This window comes from Tyto alba, unplaced genomic scaffold (assembly GCF_018691265.1).
Source record: "Tyto alba isolate M040663 unplaced genomic scaffold, T.alba_DEE_v4.0 Super-Scaffold_40, whole genome shotgun sequence".
Classification (NCBI taxonomy): Eukaryota; Metazoa; Chordata; class Aves; order Strigiformes; family Tytonidae; genus Tyto; species Tyto alba.
The window spans coordinates 28166313-28189081 of NW_024881316.1; the positions used below are offsets into that span (position 1 = coordinate 28166313).

Here is a 22769-nt window from a genome sequence, read left to right on the forward strand (position 1 = left end):
ACGGCGTTTGTCCTCCCAAGTCACTGTTACACATGATGGAGCCGTTTTCCTGGAGATGGCTGAGCACCTGTCTGTGATGTGAAGCAGTGAATAAATTCCTTGGTTTGCTTTGTGTGCACATGTGGCTTTTGTTTTACTTATTAAACTGTCTTTATCTCAACCCACCAGCTTTCTCACTTTTACTCTTCCTCATGGTTGAGGTTAAACCACAACAAATACAAATAATACGTTCACTTCCTATAAATACGAAACAAAATATACTGTCTGTTCACAATTCAAGAACTGTATTGTGTTGCAGCCATACTCTAAATCTCATCACTATATATTAACCTATCTTGATAGACTTAATTAATTATAAAACAGAGCTTAAAGTTTATTTTAGGCTTTACAGCTGTTGTAAAAGGCAACTCAGTGTAGGACAACCGGAATGAATTGTTGGCAAGTACACTCAGTATGAAGAAACACACCCAACGTTTTCTAGTAGTTTTCACAAAGAAATCATATGACGTATACTGCCATGTACCAGAAATAGTGAGAGAGAGATAAATTCAGAGATGAAAATGCAAAACCAGAAGCCTAACTGACACAGATAATACACTCCACTCACAGCCTCCCTTGGGCAAGCAAGAAGCTGTTTCTCAGGTATCCATCCTGCTGAGCAAAAAAAGGTGGTTTTCCTTTTGAAACAGGCCCTGGTGAAACTTCTCATTTGAAGAAAAGGACTTCCACTTTTCTTTAGTTGAAAAATATCTTAAGATCTTGCAATGAAAAACAGCCAGAGATCACATCTCCTAATAAAGCATTAATAGCACGAGCACAGGCTGTCACACATAAACACCATTCTAGCATTAAACATCCATTCTCCAGTCCTAGCTGGTCAGCATGGACATGATTCCTCTACAGAAGCACAATGTGATTCCTGGTTCTCAGAATTACCAGCTTTTTAATTCCTCACTGCAGAGCCTACATTCCGCAGCATATCCTTTTCTTGTCTAAATGAGTTTGGTTAAGGACACTCCATTACAGCAACTAATTAAAAACATAATTATAACTTTCAGCCATGATAAAATTTACCATTTTCATTTAGCTTTTAAAAAAGGATTTGTTTTGTTGATAGAGAGAACAAGAATCATTATCTACTTTATTTCACAAAATAGCCATGGAAAGTTTTTATATATGAAATCTTAAATACCAGCACTTTGTGCATAAATTCATATGCATAGACACACTAAAGAAGGGAACACAAGCTAGTACTATCATCTCAAGTGTCAATTTTGGAAGTAGTATTTTGGATTATGCTCTTAGCTAAGGCAGACTTTGCATCCACCCTCCTCCAACTGCTCCTTCGATAACACATACACTCATTCAAAATATATAGAGAAAAATACTAGGGAATTTTTAATCATGGCTAGAAGAACCTCTTTTTAAAGCAGGCTGGAGGAAGGAGCATACAGGCATTAATTTTTCTAAAGTTACTCAGTACTTGAATTTGCTCTGGGGTAGGGGAATTATCTAGCACAGACTTGCCTCTGCCTAATTAACAATGCATGAATGGAATGTCCAAACAGCTATGAGCAGATATGTTGCATAAGCATAATAAATTAAATAAAAGGTAAAACATGTTATCTTCCATTCTTTTATCGCAGGTAGTTATTCCCTATCAAGAAGTGGCAGAAGCAGCTGTGCTAATGGCCTTAACTGTACTTTAACTTAAACAAGGTATAGATTCACATGGTTATTGCTAATGAAAATACATTATTTAACATTAATTTAATCACATAGCTTTCATATACATTCTCACAACATCCCCATGACAAAGATGAAGGTTTACCATTATTCTTCCCCTTTGTATACATTAGGATTGATACAAATAAATTTGTGGCATTTACTTGTTCAAAACATAGACAACCTACGTGACATGAATAAAACTGAGATTTATAATGCAAAGCGTACACCTGTAAATGGAATGGAACCCGTGCAACTTTAAACACTGCAGCTATATTTGTTAGGACAATAAATAGGTAAAAGAAAAAATTCCCATGATGTTTAAAAAAAAAAAAGGCAAGCAGGTTATTTCATCTGTGACTCCAATCCAGGCTTTTAGAATCATTATGCTATGTTGTGATTTAGGCCTGATTGGCAGACAACCACAATGCAGCAGCTCTCTCTCCCTTCCCCTCCGGCAATGAGAAGGGACAGAGCCAGGCTTGGGGTTCAAGATAGGACTGGGATGGGGAAAAATCCCCCTTTTATGATCACAAGCAAAAGGCAGACTCGTTAGGGGAAGAAAAAAAAAGAACATACATTTATTACAGACACTAACAACACATAACAGAGTAGGACAGTGAGAAGCATTGCCACATCTTGAGAACACCTTCTCCCCACCCCTCCCTTCTTCCCAGGCTCAGCTCTGCTCCCGATATCTCTACCTCCTCCCCCAGTGGCGCAGGGGCAGGGAATGGGGGGTGCAGTCAGTGCTGCCTCTTCTTCCATCTTTGGTGGAGGGAGCTTCTGGAACTTGTTCCCCCTACTCCATCGTGGTCCCCCTCTCACAGGAGACAGTCCTCCACAAACTTTCTCCGACTTGAATTCCCCCCATGGGCCGCAGCGTTCCCCACACTGCTCCGTCATGGGTCACTAACTTCCCCTGACTGGATTCCCTCCCACGGCTGCAGCCCTTCCCGAGCTGCTCTGGTGTGGGACTCCCCCGCATGCTGCAATCCTCCCAGCGCTGAATTACAGCAGCGGGGCTACCTTTTCCCATGAGACCCTGGCCTTCTTCAGGCACAGCACCTTGATCATCTGAGCAGGAGCAACAGGCCACAAATCAATGTCTGCTCCACCGTAGATCTTCATAGGTGGCAGGGGGGGCCGCCCTGCCATCTCACCACAGGATACAGGGGGGTCTCTCCTCCGGCACACCTCCCCCCTCCTTTCTTCCTCCGTTCCTCCACTGACCTTGGTGTTCATGCAGCTGTAGCAACTCCTCCTCACAAGTCCCACTGCTCGTCACCACGTCCCTTCTTAAATACGTCATCGCAGAGGCGCAGCCGATTGACTCAATTTCCCAAACAGAAGTGGAGCTGACATGGAGCTGGGGGAGCTTCGAGAAGCTTCTCACAGGGGGCCGCCCTGATAGCCCCCTCCCCTGCCACCAAAAAAACTCCACCACTCACTCAACCCAGGACATGCTAAAACTAAAAATATTTTTTTATGATGTATGAAAGGGTCCTGCCCCTAGGACACAGCAGGAGCTTCATCTTCACTACAAACCACAGTAACTCACCCATGCACCCACTGTGTGAAGGCACTGGCGAGTGCTGCTCATCCCTTCTGAGCAGACACCAGGGGTGGCCAGTGTATATGCATGCCAAAAACCCCTCAACCATTACAAAAAAATCCTGTATGTTTCCTTCATTTGTTATCTGTATTTGCAGTCATACTTGGACCTAAAACCTCATTTATTTTCCACTTGCAAAATGGCTCATCAGAATTATATAGAAAGTGAACTAAAGTGTATTTCAGTGTGATTAATAAAAATTATCTTCTGATATACCCTTTATTAATATGTTTTTTAAGAGAGTTAGCAATGGTAAAGTGAAAAAATATACAAGTTCCAATACGTCAGACAAAGCTTTTTGAGATGACAGTCAAAGCATCCACTGACAGAAGATCAGGTAGAGCAGAACCTCAATTTATGTTAAATAAATCTAACCTCAGCCTATTAAGGAGTGACATGTCTGAAAATAAGAACACGACACACATAGTTGTACATGTCACAAGGAGCTTTGCAGAGAAAGAACCTGAGTGCTGGAATTGTACTGAACTACATCACCCTGAATTTTTGTCAGAGTATCCCACACACACTGACATGCTACACAAAGTTGGAGCAGTTGCCGCAATTATTAGCTGTCTTTGAAAAACAGCAGCCCCTGCTCGAGTGGAAATATTGATTCCTTAGGGATGACTCTTCCCCCACAGCACTACATTGCTTTGGAAATGGATTATCCAATTGAGACAGTTTCACAGTAACTGCCACTAAACAAAACAGAGCTAAATTCAGGGTCCTGGCCACATGGATTAGGACAACGACAGGAGAAGCATTTTTGCCAACAATAACCTCAGAGATATCTCAGAGCATAAATAAAACCGTCAATAATGCTGGCCAAAAATCTAACCCATTAACAGCTGATTTCACAGCTTTCTGATTCTCTCACATGCCCCATTTCCTAGGTAGTACTTAGTAACAGATATCTATCTGTGGCAATGTCTAATCTAGAAAGCAGTTTTGATCTAGGATGGCAATTCCAAAATTTCTAAAGAGTTATGGCTGAACAAAACTAAGATAAATTCTCTTTCATACTTAAATGGCTTCATATAGGTATAAGTTCTGCATGAACAATAAGTAAAATGTCCTATAAACAATCATGCCTATTATTTATATATATTAATATATACATATATCAAAGTATATAATAGAGTATAAGTCCATAAGTAATAATGTCTTCTATAAGGGAGAGATCAAAAATATATGGGAAAGTAACTATCTATACAAACTATATTAGCGACTTCACTGAAATAAGAACAGCTGTATCCGGTTCAAACACGGGTCTCCTTAACCCATGTCTCCATAAGCTTGTGCTTTGGAATGATCAGAACAAGCACACAATACTTCTCCTAAGAAGTCTTCCAGCATCCAACTGTCAAAAGCCAAATCCTTTGAAGACTTAAAATACACAACAACAAGCACTACACAAAGGTGTGTTTACAGGAAATCAATCAGGAAAAGAAAATAGACACATGTAATATTCTGTTAGAGAGAGCATAAGTGCAGAAGGCAATTACACGGTATTTTTGTAGATCATAGCTTTGTGCCCCCTGAAACTTGGGTTACACCAGTAGTGGTCATACAGCTACCAGCATAGAGCAGGCACAGGGCACCGAGTGCTACCTTTACAGAACCAGCTCCATAGTCCAGCATACATAATACTCTTCCCTAAATCTCTGTGCTCTGACCACACAGAGGTTCGGATGTGCATGCTTCCTCTCTGCTTCCCAGGGGAATGCACGCTGGCTAGAGAACAGCATCAGAAGAAGGTCCTTCAGCTACAGCCCTCAGCAGACATTGCCCAGATTAAGTATGCTTGGTGGAAGCAGCACACGCACTAACAGAAAACAACTCGCCCCTCTCTGTCCTTTCAATTCAGACTCCAAATCTGTCTGAGCACTTGAGACACTAGCCCAAATATCCTGCCTGGGTCACAGGCTTCACTTGTTTTTTCTCTACAGGGCACCATATGCATGAACACTTGAGACTGCCAAAGCACACAATGAAGGTGCAATGATACAGTCCACACAGTGTTTCCTTAGAAAACAGGTATTTGAAGACTTGGACTGTAAGGACCCATCACTCCCCAGGTTTCTTCCCGTCATGCTCTTGCAACACCAGCAAACAAGGTCCAAGAACAAGATGGTGTAGATGACAGGAGCTCATGTTTCAGCAAAATACCACTGGGACCAAGTCTTAAGGTGATATGGGAAAATGGAGTGTTAGGGAGGTAAAAACACTTTGGGAAATATAACCAAATCGTTACAGAAAAATTAACTTTAAACCCCAAACTATTTTTATTACCTTCTGGTGGTGGGGGAGGGAATTCCTCTGTGTCCATCCTAGTATATCCACCGCACCTTTAGCAGACTGAAATACCCTGCAAAAATGAAGGGAACATGTTTTGTAGATGAACATAACCTCCAAATATTGAGACACTCCTTTTCAATTTGGCCAAGCTCATACCTATTAGCTAATATCATTAGGGAAGAGAGGAAATGTGCCTGGCTTCTTGCTTCAAAATACATCTAGTCCAAATTTTTATGTACACAGACCTCAATATTGGAGCCAATTCTTTTAATGCTCTCAATAAGCCAGCTGAAAAAAAGATGAAGTTTTCAAACTATTTGGTACTCTGCAGCTCCCACTGTGACAATCACAAGCAGATTACTAAAACATGTTATTTCAATTCCTGTTTGGAGTATATATTCTGTTTCAAAATCTTCACGAAGAGGAGATGGATAAAAATTCTAGAAAGCTCATCTGTTTTGATAATGCTTTATTTGGCAATCAGAAATCACAAGTTTTAATTAGACACTTTATACACAGCTGCTTCATTTCTTTCCTTTTTTTTTTTTGTAATCTTGAGAAGTCCACTTGAGCCCCTTTTCCTTCCACCTCTTCTGAGAAGAGTGAAGTGCCAACAAGCAGTCTTCTGAGTGTCTTCTCTTTCCTCCTCTTTTGTCAAATACCACCGATCTCATGTATTAAGGAAAAGACTAAACCTACAAAGTATTCCCATACTTTGGTCCTGTATACACACTGGGGGAGAGCAAAGCCCAGAATCTGCCAGAGAAAATTTCCCTTCGTCCCTGTAACAGTACTTAACAGTGATATTCCAGTATCATCTGGAAGGAAAAACTGGACCTGTCGGGGACACTCTGCCCCAAAATGATTTTCACTCTAACTCAAAAGACAGCATGTCAGAAAGATAGAAATCAGAACAAGGCTGAGGAGGAAAAGTATGTTTCCAAAAGCCACACAAGACAGTGGAAGAGCCAATACTGAATTTTCTGTCCTACTCTTGAGTAGCCCATAGATATTAATCTCAAGAAGCTACCATTTCTGCTGGCAACAGCACACAAAACAGCTCAAGCCCTTGGAAAGTCTCCATAGCTGAAGTATGAAAAGAGTAAGTTCCCTTTTAAATCTTCTTAAATTTTGGTAATTTTTAATCAAATCCTAGACAAAACCAAGTAGCTTCAGAGCCAAGGCTCAGAAAAGATTCATCCACGTATACAGCGTAATTCCCTAACACAGAAAATGATCCATTACATGCTTTCACCATACAGTGTCCCTTCTAAAGCCTCTTTTTATAATTTATAGCTGCAGAGCTCAAAGGCGTGTTCCTGCTTACAAATGTCTGGAATGCATCTTGCCACACCAAAATTATCCGCCAAAATGAGAGAAAGTTATGTTTTGAAGAAAAGGCTATTTTTCTTTATTTTTTCAAAGTTGATTCACCACTGGAACATAGAGTTTCAAGTGTGAAACATGCAATAACTGGCAGACCACTGAAAGTTAGTCTCTTTCAAGTACATCTTTAAGGGAGTAACTAACAGGCTTTCAGAATACCTTTTTTATTATTATTATTTAAGCATATGATGGATGAATTTAAAACACCTGTGGAAGTTAACTTCAATAACGATTTTTAAAATCAGTTTCTTCCTCAAGCAAATACTAACAACATGCAAAATTGAGCTATGGACATTTTCAGCTTGTTTTCCACTTTGATATATCTTAGTGACATACTTCAAATTGCACAAGAATTGTGATGAGGAAGGACACAGACCCAGTGTTAGAGTCCTAGCCACTGACCTGCTTGCTCTCATCTGAACACTGCAGTTATTCACAAGAAGAAAGATACACTTTCTCACTTAAGCATGCCTTAGGGGTTGACTGATACATTGCATTAATTCATCTGGAAGTTCTACAGATTTTTCTCTACTTTTTAGGTGCTGAGAAAAAACATTGCAGCAGCAAAGCGAGCTTGTGTATGTATTGTACATTCTTGTAATACCCTCCATAAAAATAAAATAATTGCCATTTTATGTAGCAGATGGCACATTCACAAACAATCTCTAACTGCACCATATTTCAAAGAGAAGTTTTTCACTCTTCTATTGAGAGGCAGGGGAACTAACTCAAGTCAAAGATGTTTAAATCCAGATTAAGTCAGATGATTTAATTTGACTAGCAGCATATGGCACAGTTTGTGTTTGTAGCTCAAGCGGTTTCCCCATTGGTTCTGCTGTTAACAGTTATACACCACACAGCTGTACAGGTGCATTCAAAAAATACTTGTGGAAATCACAGCTCAAATTAAGCTGAAAGGAACCTCTGAATGTTCCCTCACACACTCAGGACAGGCGTCTTCAAAATTAGATCAGGTTGCTCAGGGCCTTTCCCACCCAAGTTCTGAAACCCCTGCAAGGTGGAGGTTTCACGACCTCCTGGGTAGGCAGCCAGTCTGGGAATTTTTCCCTTAAGCCCAACTGGAATTACCCTTGCAGCATTTTGCAGCCATTGCCTCTCATTCTCCTGATGGGCACCTCTGAAAAAAGCCTGGCTCCATCTTCTTTCCAACACCGTCTCAGGGAGCAGAGGACTGCAATTCAATCCCCCTTCAGTTCTTTCTTCTCAAAATGACACAAATGCAGTTCTCTCAGCCTCTCCTGACCTGTTCCCACCCCCAACCATAGCAGTGGCCTCCGCTGGACTCGCTCCACTTTGCCAGTCCCTCACTTGTGCTGAGGCCCCACACTGAACGCTGAATTCCAGATGCAACATCATGACCACTGAGTAGACGTTACTTAGTTTAACATTACATTATTTAAGAAATTGAACAGCTATGTGCTTTTAAGACACAGAATACTAAAATTGTTCCAAACGTATTTAAAAACTGCAAATAGAATATTTTAATAGTAGAATAGAAAATAATCTATTAAACATGAAAGACATGAGCTATTATATTCATGTGTATGGCATTATAAAATTATGAATCTGAATAACTGAACAACTGCCCTGACATAAAAATGCTGAGCTTTTTTTCCATAGAGAATTGATTTCTCAAATGTAGTATAACCTCTGCTTAATGACTCAAACCACTCCTTTCCAGGCTCCACAGCAATCACAGAAATGCAGGAACAGAAAGAAGCTCCTGAAGTTACTTAGCCCAAAGTTTAAGATTTCCCATGGGCTTCCAGACACCAGTTCAAGTTGCTTGACTCAGCGTTCATCACGTTCTTTGCTTCAGATGCTGGTAGAGGTATCTATCAGTGGCTGGTGCAGACTACAGTGGTGGTCTGCAGACTGTCTCCTTTCCACCTCTTCCCCCACATTTCCCCTGCATACCCAACGCACAGCAGAGGCAGGGAGAGAGGCCAAGGAGCACCCAGACACTTTTACAAAAGGCAGGTGACCCACTCCGGCCAAAAGACTGGCCCTCACTTCCCCTGTCTGCTTCCTGCTGTTTTCACCTGGTCCTTTCTTGTCAAACTGTTAGGAGGAACAGGTATCCCCTACTCATATTTACAAACTGGAAGAGGAAAGGCAGCTTTCCAACTCTAAGTTCCCAGTTTAACTGTCCACTTACAACAGGTTAATCACTGAACTAATCTATCTGAGCAAATCCCAAATATTCCATGTCTGAGACTACTGATGTTAAAAAAAAAAAAAAAAATATTTGTAGCAAGGTAAAATGCTTTTATTCCAGCCATTTAGCCAGTAATTTGTTAAGTTTGTCTATAAAAATCAGCAATAGCCATGTTAAATGCATGCATTTGAAAAAAAAAAAAAAATATCAGATTCCTTAATACACTGCAATATATTCAGCTCCTCGGCAAGTTTGTAATGATTTCTAAATTTTAAATTAATATTTAAGAAAATAATAATTAAAATACCACATTAAAATCTGATGTTCCTGGGCAAGTTTCTCAGGCAGAGAAGTCCCACACAGTCAAAGGAGTCAGATCTCAAATGGCACTCAAATCAGAAACCAGAATTGGCCAACCATGAAATGATCCCCAAGGAAGCCTCCCAACACTTATTCCAAATTCTCCACTAAGAGCACTCACCTTTGACCACAAGAGCTGGTATGGATGGAAATGGGAGTCTGCAGTGCTCTCCCGGGCATTGCAGACCTTACAGTCTCAGAGTGCTACCACCTGGAGAATAGAGGCTGGTGGCCTGGCATCTGTGAGACTGAAACTCTGATTCCACAGCAAATGGCAGTTTTAGCAAATAAAAGAAAGGCACCGTTATACTTGTCCGAAGACTACAGAATAAAGTCAATGTTCCTGTCTGTGATTCAGTTTCCCCTCTCATTACCTCTGGTAACTCCTTCTGCCTCCAGGACTGGGTTTCTCAGCTACAGCTACGCATCAGATGTGGTCTGATAGTTTCCTCTAATTGTGAAATGAACAACAGACCACCAGATCTCAGCTACAGGGATACAAATACTGATCAACATCTGCATTTCCACTTCTCTGAAACTATTTTCCCAAAGTCATTACTTGTACAATAGTCAGTAGGTAATAGAAACAGGACTAATACAAACTCCACCAAAACTGAGGCAGCACAGCGGTTCAGACCTGGTGGAAAAAGTACCTATACACTGAGCTCCAAAAGGGCGCATGCTGTCAAGTTTTCCAACTCTATCACCCTAAAAACTGTAAAGGCAACATACCTTCTCTTTAAGAAGGAATGCTCACTGTAACTGCAGTGACATCAGGATTCTTCGTTCTTAACACTGCAGAAAGAATGAGCCAGTGAGCATTTTTTAATAGAAAACAGAAAAGATGAAGCAAGGAGACTGATTTCCAAGGAACTGTGACTCATGGAAAAAGCTTAGTGAAGGCAAGCTGCAAAGTAATTTCTCTGAGACAGCCTGAAAACCTAAAAATTAAATAAGATAAAAAAACAACGGTGAAGTCAAAGCCCATGAATGTCTAAAATCCTCATGTCCACGTCACTTACTGAATATTGCTGTGTAATGCCCAATTGAGTCTTCTTCCACCTATAACTACAGAATTCTTGCTGGGAAGTAAATCTTGCTGAAATTTGATATATAGGCTCTTTCGGGGGTGCAGAGAAGCAAGGAAATAAAAGAACACAAAATAAAGAAGGTTAATTTCCTTTTTTTTCTCCCTATACCTCAAGATGGCTCTGTTACATAGAAAAAATTCAAAATGATAGCACAATTTGTTCTCTATACAAGACTAAAACAGAGAAACACAGACTGTAGGATTTTTAAGAGATGTTTTTATACTACAGTAGATGTAAATGAAGCAGGCATTTGTATTATGACAGATTACCATCACATGCTGTAAGCCATGGAAGAAGGCTGTATCAAGACTGTATAGTTATTTCTTTTAATGTATATTTGGTTTTATTAATAGCTAACAGTCCTCTACTGTACCGATTTTATTATTAAGTTTATCAAAGAAAATTACCTAAATCATAAGCAATTGAATAATGAGGAAGTGCGTAGGTTCAAGTAGAAAATAAATATGAAGCCCAGTTCCCGTCTCAGTTAAAGTCAAGGGAAAGTCTATTACCAGTTGCAATGCAAACAAGGTCAGATCCACGGAGATGAACATTTTTCAGACTGCATGCAGAATCCACTTCCCCAAAAGTTACTTTGCTTCTTTTTCTGCCACCCCCTTTTCACACCAAGTAGCATCTTGCTCAAAGCTAGAGAACAACGTGGCAGCAAGCCCTGAACAAGCAGCAATCTACAGGGACACCTCACAAACATGGCTGAAGATCGGTTTTCTGAGCCTTCTTTTTAAAGGATATTTACAACATTTCTTCACCTTGAGTGGATTCCTGTCCAATACATCATCTGAAGGAGGAGAAAAGAGGAAGAAAGCAAAGATTGCATTTGCAGATTTGTCTGAGGGCTCCTACCCTCAATGCAAGCAGAAACCACTATGGATTTTTTTAATATTTATGTTCTTCCGCTCTATAGACTATTATTACAAGGCAAAAATACAGAATCACTGATTAATAGACTCATTCAGGTTGGCAGGTACCTTAGAAGGTCATGTAGTCTAACCAGCAGCTCAAAGACAGGTCAGCTATCAGGTGGGGCCAGACTGCTTTACCTACTGAGATCCTGAAAATCTCCAAAGACAGAAACTGCACAACCTTGCCAGGCCGCCTGTTCTGCTTGGTTGTCCTCCTAGAGAAAAACATTGCCCTTGTATCTAGTTAGAACCACCCTTACTTCAGTTTATGACCATTGCCTGTTGTCCTGCCACCTTCTTGATAATCTGCCAGCGGGCAGCCATTGGGCCCCCATGAAACATCTCCTCTCCAGGCTGAGCAAGCCCAGCTCCCTCGGACTCTCCTCCAGCGCAGTCCTACAACTCCCTGACGTTGTGGTGGCTGTGTGCTGAACTTGCTCCAGTTTATCCACATCTTTCTTGTACTGGGGCCAGGTGGGGTGTGGACACAAATCTGGATGCAATACTCCAGGTGTGGTCTGACAAGCGCTGAGTGAAGAGGAACCCTTCCCCTCAGAGGAGCAATTCCTTCCCACGTGCGCAACCTTGCCCTTGTTATTGAATTTCACAAAGTTCCTGCCAGCTGGCTCCTCCAACCTGCCCAGGTCCTTCTGAACGACAACCTTCATCTCAAGCACATCAACTGCTCACCCCTTCCCCCAGTTTGGTGTCACCTGCAAACTTCATGAGCAAGGGCTGGTCTACTTCCAAGTCATGCATAAAATTAAACGGGACACATCCTATGACAGACAGCTGGGGCCACTCCACGAGCTACCAGCCTCCAGGGAAGGTATAGCCAACTAGCCACCTCTAAACCCAACCATCCCACCAATTTTACACCCATTCAGATCATAATGTCATTCTGCAGAAGACCTTGCTGAATCCAACAGGAACATATGATTTTATTAAGCTCAGACGCACTATACTCAGTTTACAGATGGGAAAGCCAAGACGTACAAATACTTAAGGAATGAGAGGGAGTATGGGTAAAAAGAAACCAGGGAAGGGAACAGGTTCCCAAATAAGCAAGTCGGGCACCTGACTTTTAGTGAATAAGCCTTTGCTCCTACCTTATGCGCTGGCAACTCTTTGAACACCCAAAGGAAGAAAAGAGGCATCATCCCAGCTTTTGGAGGCCATCGTGGAGGTCAGGTGTACCATAACAAATCACAAGCATCCAAAACATTAAAAATGAATGCTGGTGTCATGTACTTTTAGAACTGACTTTTTTTTTTTCGGCACCACACAAAATTGAGGACTGTTGCTGATTCAAGACCACGATCTTCCAATGTCGCATGCACAAGCAAAATAAAAATATTTGAATACTAACTGCATGTTTTTAATTCATTCTAAACTTGATTCCAATCAAGTAACTTATCTGGAAAAGTAATCTTATTTCTGAAATTTTCTCATTTAAACTTAATCCAAATTAGCTCCTTTCAATATTGGAAATCAAGTATTACCTTAATTAGAAATACCCTCAGCACGATTTCTATTTTTAAGTCGGAGAAGATCCTCACAGGCTGCATAACACTTCAATTGTGATGTAAACCTACATATGGTTTAGTTTCATATATATTACTATAATGCACATGTAATTCGAATTACTATGCAGAGACTTTACTTTTTTTTAATTAAAAAATACATCAAAATAGTAATTTACTGTAGTAATTCTGATCAGCCTTACCTGTAAAATGCAGTATTTTGTCACAGAGAAAGTGCCCCCTCCTGAAACGTATTTTGATTTCCCAGAAAATCAAGTTCTTAGCTTCCCAAAAAAAAGGCAGGGGGCAGGGAATGTTTTTTACGGATGTAGCTGATAAAGTATAATTTTCCCCTCCAATTGTACTTCATCTGCACATCCACTGCAAAAGCAGAAATTCCTGGTCAAACTTGAATTAAACCTGAGAGTCCTAGCTTTACAAGGCATAGGTTGTCTTTCAAGATACTGATGACAACTGATGAAAATTTCAATCAGAAGCTCTTTCCAATGATACAGGCAAAATGATACATTGAACTTAAGATTCAGTTTCTACTGCTTTCTGCAAACTTAGTCCTGACAGAGACACTTTTCCTAAACATTTTCAGTTCTTTGTGTACTACTGTCCTTGGAACCATACTGTTTCTCATCAAGAGCAACCCATTACATCTGACCATTTCAAAAGTGTCCGATTAAACAAATTTATTTCACCTGATGAATGAAGTTACTAAGAATATAAATGCAGACACTTGTTCCTGTGTTTCTAAAATATTTGGAGTAAAAGATGGAAATACATTTCTAACCATAAATTAGAGTTATAATGCATGCTCTAGAAAAATAGCACAATTTCCATTGATTTTATAACACCAGAATACGATTCAAATAAATCAGAGATCAGGTAATGCAGCCATTAAATCATCAATTAAAGTAAGAAAGAAAAATAGCAATAGCACCTGCACAGAACAGCCCTCATCTCCAAAATATGTATAACGGAAGGCAGTTTTCCATTGAAGTATAAGTTCTGCATCTAGTCCTAACATCAGTGGTTTTCACTCTTTCCTTGATTTGAAAATGATCGAGTAGACCTCTTTCTTCTCTAACTTCTGCAATTCAAACGTGAAGCTTTTAAGACTCAAATTAGTCAGTCCATTGTTTGCAGCAGCATTAAATATTATATATAAAATTCTAAAATAACACTGAATGCTTTAAAACGGTGGAAAATATAAAGTCAAGAGCCAGAAGCCCAAGACTCACTGTGGTCCTATCAGGAAATCTAAATATTGTCATCTACTTCCCAATAACTTACGATCCTGTTTTACAGATAAGGAAATAAAGTTTATCTCCTTTCTCGAAATTTCCAAGATGTATATTCTGTATCTCTAAGGCAAAAAAAAAAAAAAAAAAAAAATTGTATGGTTTCTGCAATCTTTTTGAAAGTATTGAAAGAAGAGATTACAGAACAGAAACAAGAGTGAATGTCTGACCTTGAGCCTGGATCCTAAAAATTCGTATTCATGGTTCAATCCCAAGTAACAAGTATGGTACAGTACAGTAAGTCACTGAAACAGATTTTCCCAAGATAATGCCCCTATTCAGCACCACGTAAGTAGAACAATTTATTTTGCCCTGGTTAACTGCTTCACCCACACATTTGACATTAAGCTTCAGGCTTCCTGACTGAGCAGCAAACATGTAGGACATGAATCAATGTTGTGCAGTTATGCATCACTTCCCACAGTTTTGCTGATTCAGGCAATTCATAATAAAATATAAATCAGGTTTTTGATCTAGAAACACAGAAGTTTGAAAACATATTTCAAATCTTGTTTAGCATTACTTGTCATCACTCCCTTAAAAACAAGTTGTACTTTCACATGTCCCTGGTTACAAAATAACCTGAAGTATTTTGGTGCAAGTAAAACTCAGATTCTCTACTGGAAGAAAATGTCCAAGTGATTTAAATCTCAAAAGATGCTAATAATGCAGCAGTTTCCTTCCATGAATACATGACAGACCTTGATTCCCAAGATTCTGATCTCTACAAACCACATATGCACGCAATGACATTACTGAGAAAGATGTGAAAACAAAAAGAGTATTAAAACATAGCTGTACAGGTCCATAATGAGAATTTTGTTTAATCCTGCTCATGTACTTCCCCTCCTTATAAAGAGCACCTCCCCCTCACAACATGCCTGCAGTCTCCCTAAGTAATTCACAAGCTTCGGTTTATGAATCCCTGATAATTTCGAAGCATCCAGGCTTGCAGCTTTTCCACTCTTTAATCTATTTCTAGATTAAGAAACCAATTATTTCTAGATTAAGAAATTTACCAATATTAATTTTCCACTAACAGATGTAATAACAAGAAAGACTTTGTATGAATAGGAACAGGAGTGGAAAAAAATACCTCTAATGAATGCTGATTTTAACAAAAGAAGGTCTTGGATATGAAAAATGCTTCCCTCACGTGTTGTAGAATAGACATAAATTGAAAGACTAATTCATAGTATCAATGAAGCCTGCTTTATTGCCCCATTATAATATACAAAATGTTCAAAAAGTAAGACATATTTGACAATTGTTTAATTTAACACTGTAGCTCCAAAGGAAGCTTCTCTAAGGGGCAACTGCTGCAACAGATATTCCACAAGAAGCATCCAAGGAAACGCACTTGCAGTTCAAAAAGCCATCAGGAAGCTGAGCTTACAGAAAGACAGTTTTAAAAATGCCTTTAAATTTAGAGGCCATAAGACAATTCACCATGAGGTCCCTTGCACAGTTGTAAACAAAAACTATAAAATGGAAAGACATAATTAAAGAAAAAGCAAAAAGCGAAACAGAAATCACTTTACAGAAGCTGAAAATTACTATTCCACGTATGTAAAGATGAAGAAAATAAGTACTACACACTGCTCATTTCTCCATCAAATATAAAATTGAAAGCAGTGTAGTATTATAGACACATGAATAAACTGACTGCAGCTCTGCACAATATATAAATTTTAATCCGAAAGTCTGAATCGGAACTCCTCCTCCTCCTCCTGGATTCCAGAATTTGTTTCCTGGCTTCTTCAGAAATAGACCAACGTTTATAAATTGTCTATAACAAATGCTAAAAATAATTTCTACTTTATATAGAAGCAGTTAATAGACTTCCTGTTTTACAAATGAGTAATGCACTATTTCCAGTTGCATTGAATTCCATTAACAATTACGAAGTTTGACAACAGCCCTTCAGGTTTTAGACAACCTTGTTGGCTTCCTTCAAATGTTTATAAACTATGAAAGGACTCCTGAACAACTCAGAATCAATTTAAGAACTCCTCTGGTGTTGAGATTTCTTCATATCAAGTTTATTAATGCTGACACTAAATACCTTCAATTGTAAAAGAAATGGGAAACAAAAGACAATGTGCCCCCCAGCAGCAAGTAGTAGTGTCCTGGCCAAAAAGAAAAAAAAAAAAAAAAAAAAAAATCAGTACAAGATTTTATGCATATAAAATGATAACCAAGATGACAAACAGACAAAGAAAGAGTTCGTTAAAAGGAGTAACTTAAAGACACTAAAAAATTCCAAAAGCATTTAAAAAAAAAGCTGTGATATCTAACATTAATAATTCAGCCTACTTAAAACTCAGGCTGTACCTTACTTAAGACATGCTATACAGCTACTAGGTTTAGGATAATCAGAAGCTTCTATACGCAACATATGACTAAAGTAAGTCTTTTGACTCAGTGTTTCAACCTGGTGTAAGTCAGCACATTTCCACTGAAGTTAATGGTCTAGAAGAAAAATAACCCAAGATGCTTAGGTACCTAGACCCTTGATTTTACTCATAATAAGAATTAGAATCTAAATACTATTTATGTAATAGTCTGTTTTTTTAAAGGTAATCTCAATAAACGTTAAAGCTTGGTTCACAGTATTCTACTCTGGGAAGGACTGTCGCAGTCTATTGACGAATGAAACCATATCCTATCTGCTGAGAGTAACCACAGCTCCTGGGCAGAAGAAGGCTTCTGTGCATGGGCACGGAGGAAGGCAACAGCCTCTTCAGTACATGGGTGTGCTCGCCACTGACCCGTCAAAGCGAATAGCACAAGACTTGCACATTTGGTCTCAATGTCTCCAAGCCGCGATGCCAGCCTGCACGCACCCATCACCCAACGCTATGGCTCCTCCATATCCTGTGGCATATGAACTCCTGAAGCCCAAATCTATAGGATCCTGCTGGGTCCTAGCACGCAGCAGCTGACGGACAGCACGTTCCTCAAGCATCTGTCTGCTTGCACAGCCCTTTCTCTCATCACATCCATCTGTGGGTATCAGCCATGAAAGCCCCATGCACTGGGCAACTGGTGCCTGTCCCATCACAAGAAACGTGTTGCCACTCATGCAGTAGGTCATGTCTTACATACACTGCCACAGGCAAACTAAGAAATCTGTAGACTATACTATAAAAGTCTTGAAATCTCACTGCAAAGCCTTCAGAAGTATCAGATTTCAAGGTAGTATCTAAAGAACTACTGTTCATAACCAGATAAACACATGTAACTAGTTCATGAGCTACTGAGCCAGAAGGTGGGGAAAAAAAAAAAAAATAAAAAAAAGACAAGATGGATTATACAAAGCAAGTCAGACAGATTATCAAGATCAAACAGATCACCCAAGTGAAAAGAATGAAGGGCCCATTGAAGAAAACAGCTGAACAGCCAGAACCCCTGCCTGAGTAATGGGCTTGCGGTTGTAGGCGCTCAACATGTCCCATGTTCAGGCAATAAATCTGTGTCTCCTGAGCACCAACAGAAAATTCAAAAAATGTAATACTTCATTTCTACTGCAGAACAGATCTCTCACTGGGGTTCACTAAGCAGAGTAAAGGCTTTGGAAAAACATTTATTTTCTTTACAATAATAGCAATAGTCACAAACTAGCATTTATTTATTTATTAGCAATTATTCAGCATGAGACAGTTTTTAAACAGTCAATCTTTCTTACTTCCTGACTCATGCAAAAAAAAAAACTATGCCTTTTAATGGTAACAGTTAAATTACACAACTGAAAAAAATAAGATACTTTCTACATTGCAATTGAACAACTTCAAGCCCGCTAGCACAAGGTAAAAGATCTGAAGTAGCTTTGAGGGAAAAAAAAAAAAAAAAAAAAAAAAAAAAAAGGATTGAACAAATACTTAAATGAAAGAGGACAGGATTTAGGAAGGATGAAATCTTTTTGGTCAAAAACGCAAGCACCACCTAAACGCCTTTGAAATAAACCTTTGCTGTGGACAAACTATTACTAGCTGTCTTCCCAAGCACCTGGCATTGCCTACTGACAAACCTCACTCACTCACCCTGGTGAGTGACTGGTCAATGTTTTAAAGCTGTTCTTGCCTTACCCTGTAAGAACAGGGCATCTGTCAAAAGTAACTGCATGGTCTGGGATCACCACAAGCAACTATGTAACTCCTCCAATAGTTAAAGTGTTAATTACAAAGAAACCAAAGACAATTCAAAACAAAAACAAACCACAAAAACAACAAAACAGAAACGGACAGCTGTTGCTGTGTCAAAGCATTTTCCCCTCTGTTTCAAGAAAGCCAATTTAACTACAGATGCCAACTACAAAGCTGGTGTTGAACAGTTTTTAAGAAGGGGGAAGGAAAGAAACTCAAGTTCCCCTGGGAATTCGGTTTTCAATATCCCTGTCCCTACCTGATGAAAAGGAGAGCGAAGCTGGAGCCGGGCAGCTCCCGATGCCGAACGCCACGCAGAGGCGCACACGCGAGCAAAAACGCCAGCGAAAGCCTTGGGGAATAAACTCCACCAAAAGTTCGGAAGAGGGGTAAATGCGTCTATGAGCGACCCCTTGCACCCTCGCTTCAGTAACTCGCCAAGCCGCGTTACGCTGGCAGAATTTACTTAATACTACATTTTTTAAAAATCGGGGTTTCTTCTGCTCCGCCGAAGCGGGGGGAGATCGCCAGCTGCCCCCCCGCAGCCCCAGCGAGGCGCCGGCGGCGGGAAGCGGCGGGACGAGGAGGGGTGTCTCCCCGCCAAACACCGAGCCCGGCCTCGAAGGACAAAACTTCCCGTGACTGACACCGCAGCGAGACCCCGGCGGGAACACCCACCTCCTCCTCCTCCTCCTCCTCCTCCTCCGACGCCGCCAAGAGCCCCGAAGCCGCCGCCCGCCCGCTCCGCTGCGGCTCCGGCGGCTGCCCCGCTCCCCAAACCCAAACCCACCCCCGGCCCGGCCCGGCCCGCAGCCGCCGAGCGCGCCCGCCCGCCCTCCCTCACTCACCGCCGAGCAGAGCTCCCGAGTCCCAGCGGGGACCCTCCCGGCCGCGGTCGCCGCCGCCGTTACCGCCTCCCCGGGGCTGCCGCCGCCGCGCCCCGCCCGCCGCCATCGGGGCGGGGCGAGGCTCCGCCGCCTCCCGGTTGGCGCAGCGGCCCGCCGGTCGAGGAGGGGCGGGGCGGGGCGGGGCGGGCACTCCCCGCCCCCCCCGTCTGCGTGTGTCCCCCCCTTGGACCCCCGCCGCATTCCTGCCGGCGGGGCGGGAGCCCGGCCCGCTGCCGGGGCGGGGGGAAGCCCCAGGGAGGGGGGGCAGCGCTGCCCGGGTGCAGCAGGGCTGGGGGGCGGGCGTGGGGCCAGGCCCAGCCCTGGAGAACGGGGCACACGCGGGACAAACTCCCCCCACCCCCCCCACCAGCCTCATTCTCCCGAACAGCCCACGAGCATGCTGGGAGGCGCGCTAGGCCGCGGGGGCAGTGCTGGGATTTCATCTCCTTTTCCCACTTGAAACTCGTCACTAGTTTTCAAAATGAAAGATTTTCTAAAGCTGCCGGCACCTCACACCTAAACCTTTAGATCCTGGCTCTTTCCTCCTCCTCCTCGCTCGACTCTCCCCACAGCAAGCCTCGCCGCGGACCGGCCGCGCTGTCGCTCCAAGCCCGTGTCCCTCAAACACCTAATGCCGATTCTGGAAGTAACATTCCCACGAATACAATTCAGTACGCCACGTAACCCCTTCCACAGAAGTGAACAAAAAGAAAAAAAAAAAAAAAAAAGCCACCTTCACAAGATGCAATTATTCTGAAAATGTGTACTTCACAATATACCCATGTACACATCTGTCACACTCGATTAAAATAAATGCTCCAAAGTACAATTCTTCAAACATACTATAAGTCCTTGATATCAATTACAACTATTTAATGTTGCTAAATATTATTTAAATACTTTGGACCACTTTTAAGCATGAAAACTGCAAGTTAAACGCTGTTCAAAGATCCATGTGTCATCCAGCAGTGATCCTTGCCTATTTAAGTGCATTCATGCTACAGTCAATAATGAAATACGTCCAGATATAGTAAATTCATTATCATTACATGAAAATGTTAGCAGGAAATGGTGGTGTTTCAAAAGACATTTGATTAATCCACCTTTCCTCTACATTTTTTATTTGTCTATAGTTTAACAACACACATTCACAACTATCCCATGTCTTCATGCGGGTTCATACAACCTCAATTACAAATTAGATATTTAAAAGTTGGGGGGGGGGGGGGGTTGTCTATGTTTTCGCAAAGTTATTTCTTTGTAATGCAGTTTATCACCATGTGAACTTAAAATAGTTCTTACATAGCTCTGTAGGCTCCACATAAAAAATAAAATGAGAATGAATAATTGGGCCGTATGTAAATGTTAAGGCCAGGAATACCATTATGGAATTCAGCCTCCAGTAGAGACACCATTTTATCCTGTTGTTTCATGTAATTTTTTAAATATGTTGCACTTCACTCACACCCAGTTATCATTTCAGGAGCTGAAATGGCAGGGAATCAGTCTCTGGCAAACTGATTAATGACTGCTTATCATTAGAGGTCACATTAAAGAACAGACAAATATTTACACTAAGTGCAACTAGCTCAATTCCATGATTAAAAATATGATTTACTAGAAATATCCTTTTCTTTTTGGCAGCCAACACATTATCCATGTGCACTAATTTATCCCCTTCATAATTACGTTTCACTGTTAGAGACACAAAATCCTTCCTGCTGTTCTTTTCTGAACCCTTTTGATCTTTGACAACCACTTTTTGATTCTGGTGACCATACATAAATATCCTTCTCTAATTCCAATAAGAGGTCGCTGTGGAAACCTTGTTGGACACACCAGACAATATCAGATCAACTTACAAAAAAAGCAAAACTAACTTCCAAAATAACTTGCATTCTTCCTACTATTTTCTAAGGCAACATTCTACTAGCAGTCATAATTAGCACCCTGATCATTGCAATCACAAATTCATTATTTATCCACCCGTAATTGTCGATAATTAGAGTACTGATAACGCCTGTCTCCAGAGTTAAGATGATGCTTTTCATAACCAGGTCCTAAGAAGATGATGTTTAAATTGGGTTTACCGGTGAAACACGTACAACAAGACCTCCTCAAAATTTACTTACTCTCATTGTTGCCTACTGGGGCTTCAGAAAAGATACCTCTTGTCTCCAAGCTACCATAGGTCATGTATCTACTCCAGAATGTGTACTGGTCATCTTAAGGACACCATGGACAATTAACTGTGTCCTGGCCCCACGTGACACAATGTTGTGAAAAAGGGACCTCTTTTTTCTCTCTCCATGGAAATTGGGGTGGTTGAATGGAAACTTATGACACCTAAGAACATACATCATTCCTATTGCTTGCTTTCCAAAATGTTGCATGAAATCTGAACAAGGTAACTAAAACTTAGGTTACCAAGTTCTTCAGTGATGCCAGACTTTCTCAGTTTCTTCCTTCTGTTTACCAGCTAATGTAGATGGCACTTTCTCTTAGAGAGTTTTCATCCACTGGCAATTCAGAAATTGTTTCTCTTGTTGTTCTCAACCATGTTCTCCACAAAGACACTATGTCATTTGCTTACTGTAATCCTTCAGAAACCACTCAAAGACAGGACATCCAATGGCTTTACTTAACTTGAGCATCTGCAGTACTCATGCTGGAGCCTTGTGAAGTTACATCCCCTCTACTTCCCTTACCAGATAAGGTTGAATTACAATACTTTTTAAAATTTTTATATACATATACAAATTATTTTTAAAAAGGCAAACCCACACAGCTTGCTTAAATTCAGACTGTTACATCAAAATAACATTTGGTTTTATAAAAGCATTGCTCATTCATGTTCTGACATGACGCCTACTGCTGGCCTGTCTTCCAGCTCTCCCTGAAGCACCAGCACCCCTACTGGGAGACAGTTTGCCAATTCTGAGCATACCAGCACACATTAACTTGACAAATGAGTTTTATAATACTGCCATGTTTTACCGGCACTAGAACTTCTTTTATGAATGCCTTTAAAAACTCTCTGCTTACAAGGAGACTTTGCAAGTCAAATTCTTCAGCTGCCAATTCAGATAGACTAGGTACATATTTTCCTAAATTTTAATACTCCTCAGAACCAGAGTCCTTGTGTTACATCAGCTCCTTATTGTCACGGATGGCACACGAGAGAGGGTACAGATAATGCTGTAACTTATTGTGGTAGGTTGACCTTGGCCAGCAGGCCAGACCCCCACCCAGCCACTAACACTCTCCCTCTCCTCAACAGGACAGGGGGAGAAAATAAGATGGAAAGATCGTGGGTCAAAATGAAGA

The 22769-nt window shown here is 41.0% G+C and overlaps 1 protein-coding gene across 5 annotated transcripts in view; it reads right to left on the reverse strand.

Annotated features, from left to right (window-relative positions):
• Positions 1-19492, reverse strand: part of ARHGEF10 (Rho guanine nucleotide exchange factor 10) — a 119973-nt gene extending 100481 nt beyond the window's left edge. For 4 of the 5 annotated variants that reach the window (XM_033009942.2, XM_033009941.2, XM_033009940.2 and 1 more), the window contains exons 1-2: positions 19404-19492; positions 5633-5708 (exon numbers count right to left, since the gene is read on the reverse strand). In XM_033009942.2, the coding sequence (XP_032865833.2) occupies positions 5633-5669 (37 nt within the window). In that variant the 5' untranslated portion in view covers positions 5670-5708; positions 19404-19492. Of the gene's footprint in view, positions 1-5632; positions 5709-18814; positions 18849-19403 lie in introns of those variants that run through there. The other variant, XM_033009939.2, reaches the window with a different exon arrangement.
• Between the last annotated feature and the right edge of the window lie 3277 nt (positions 19493-22769).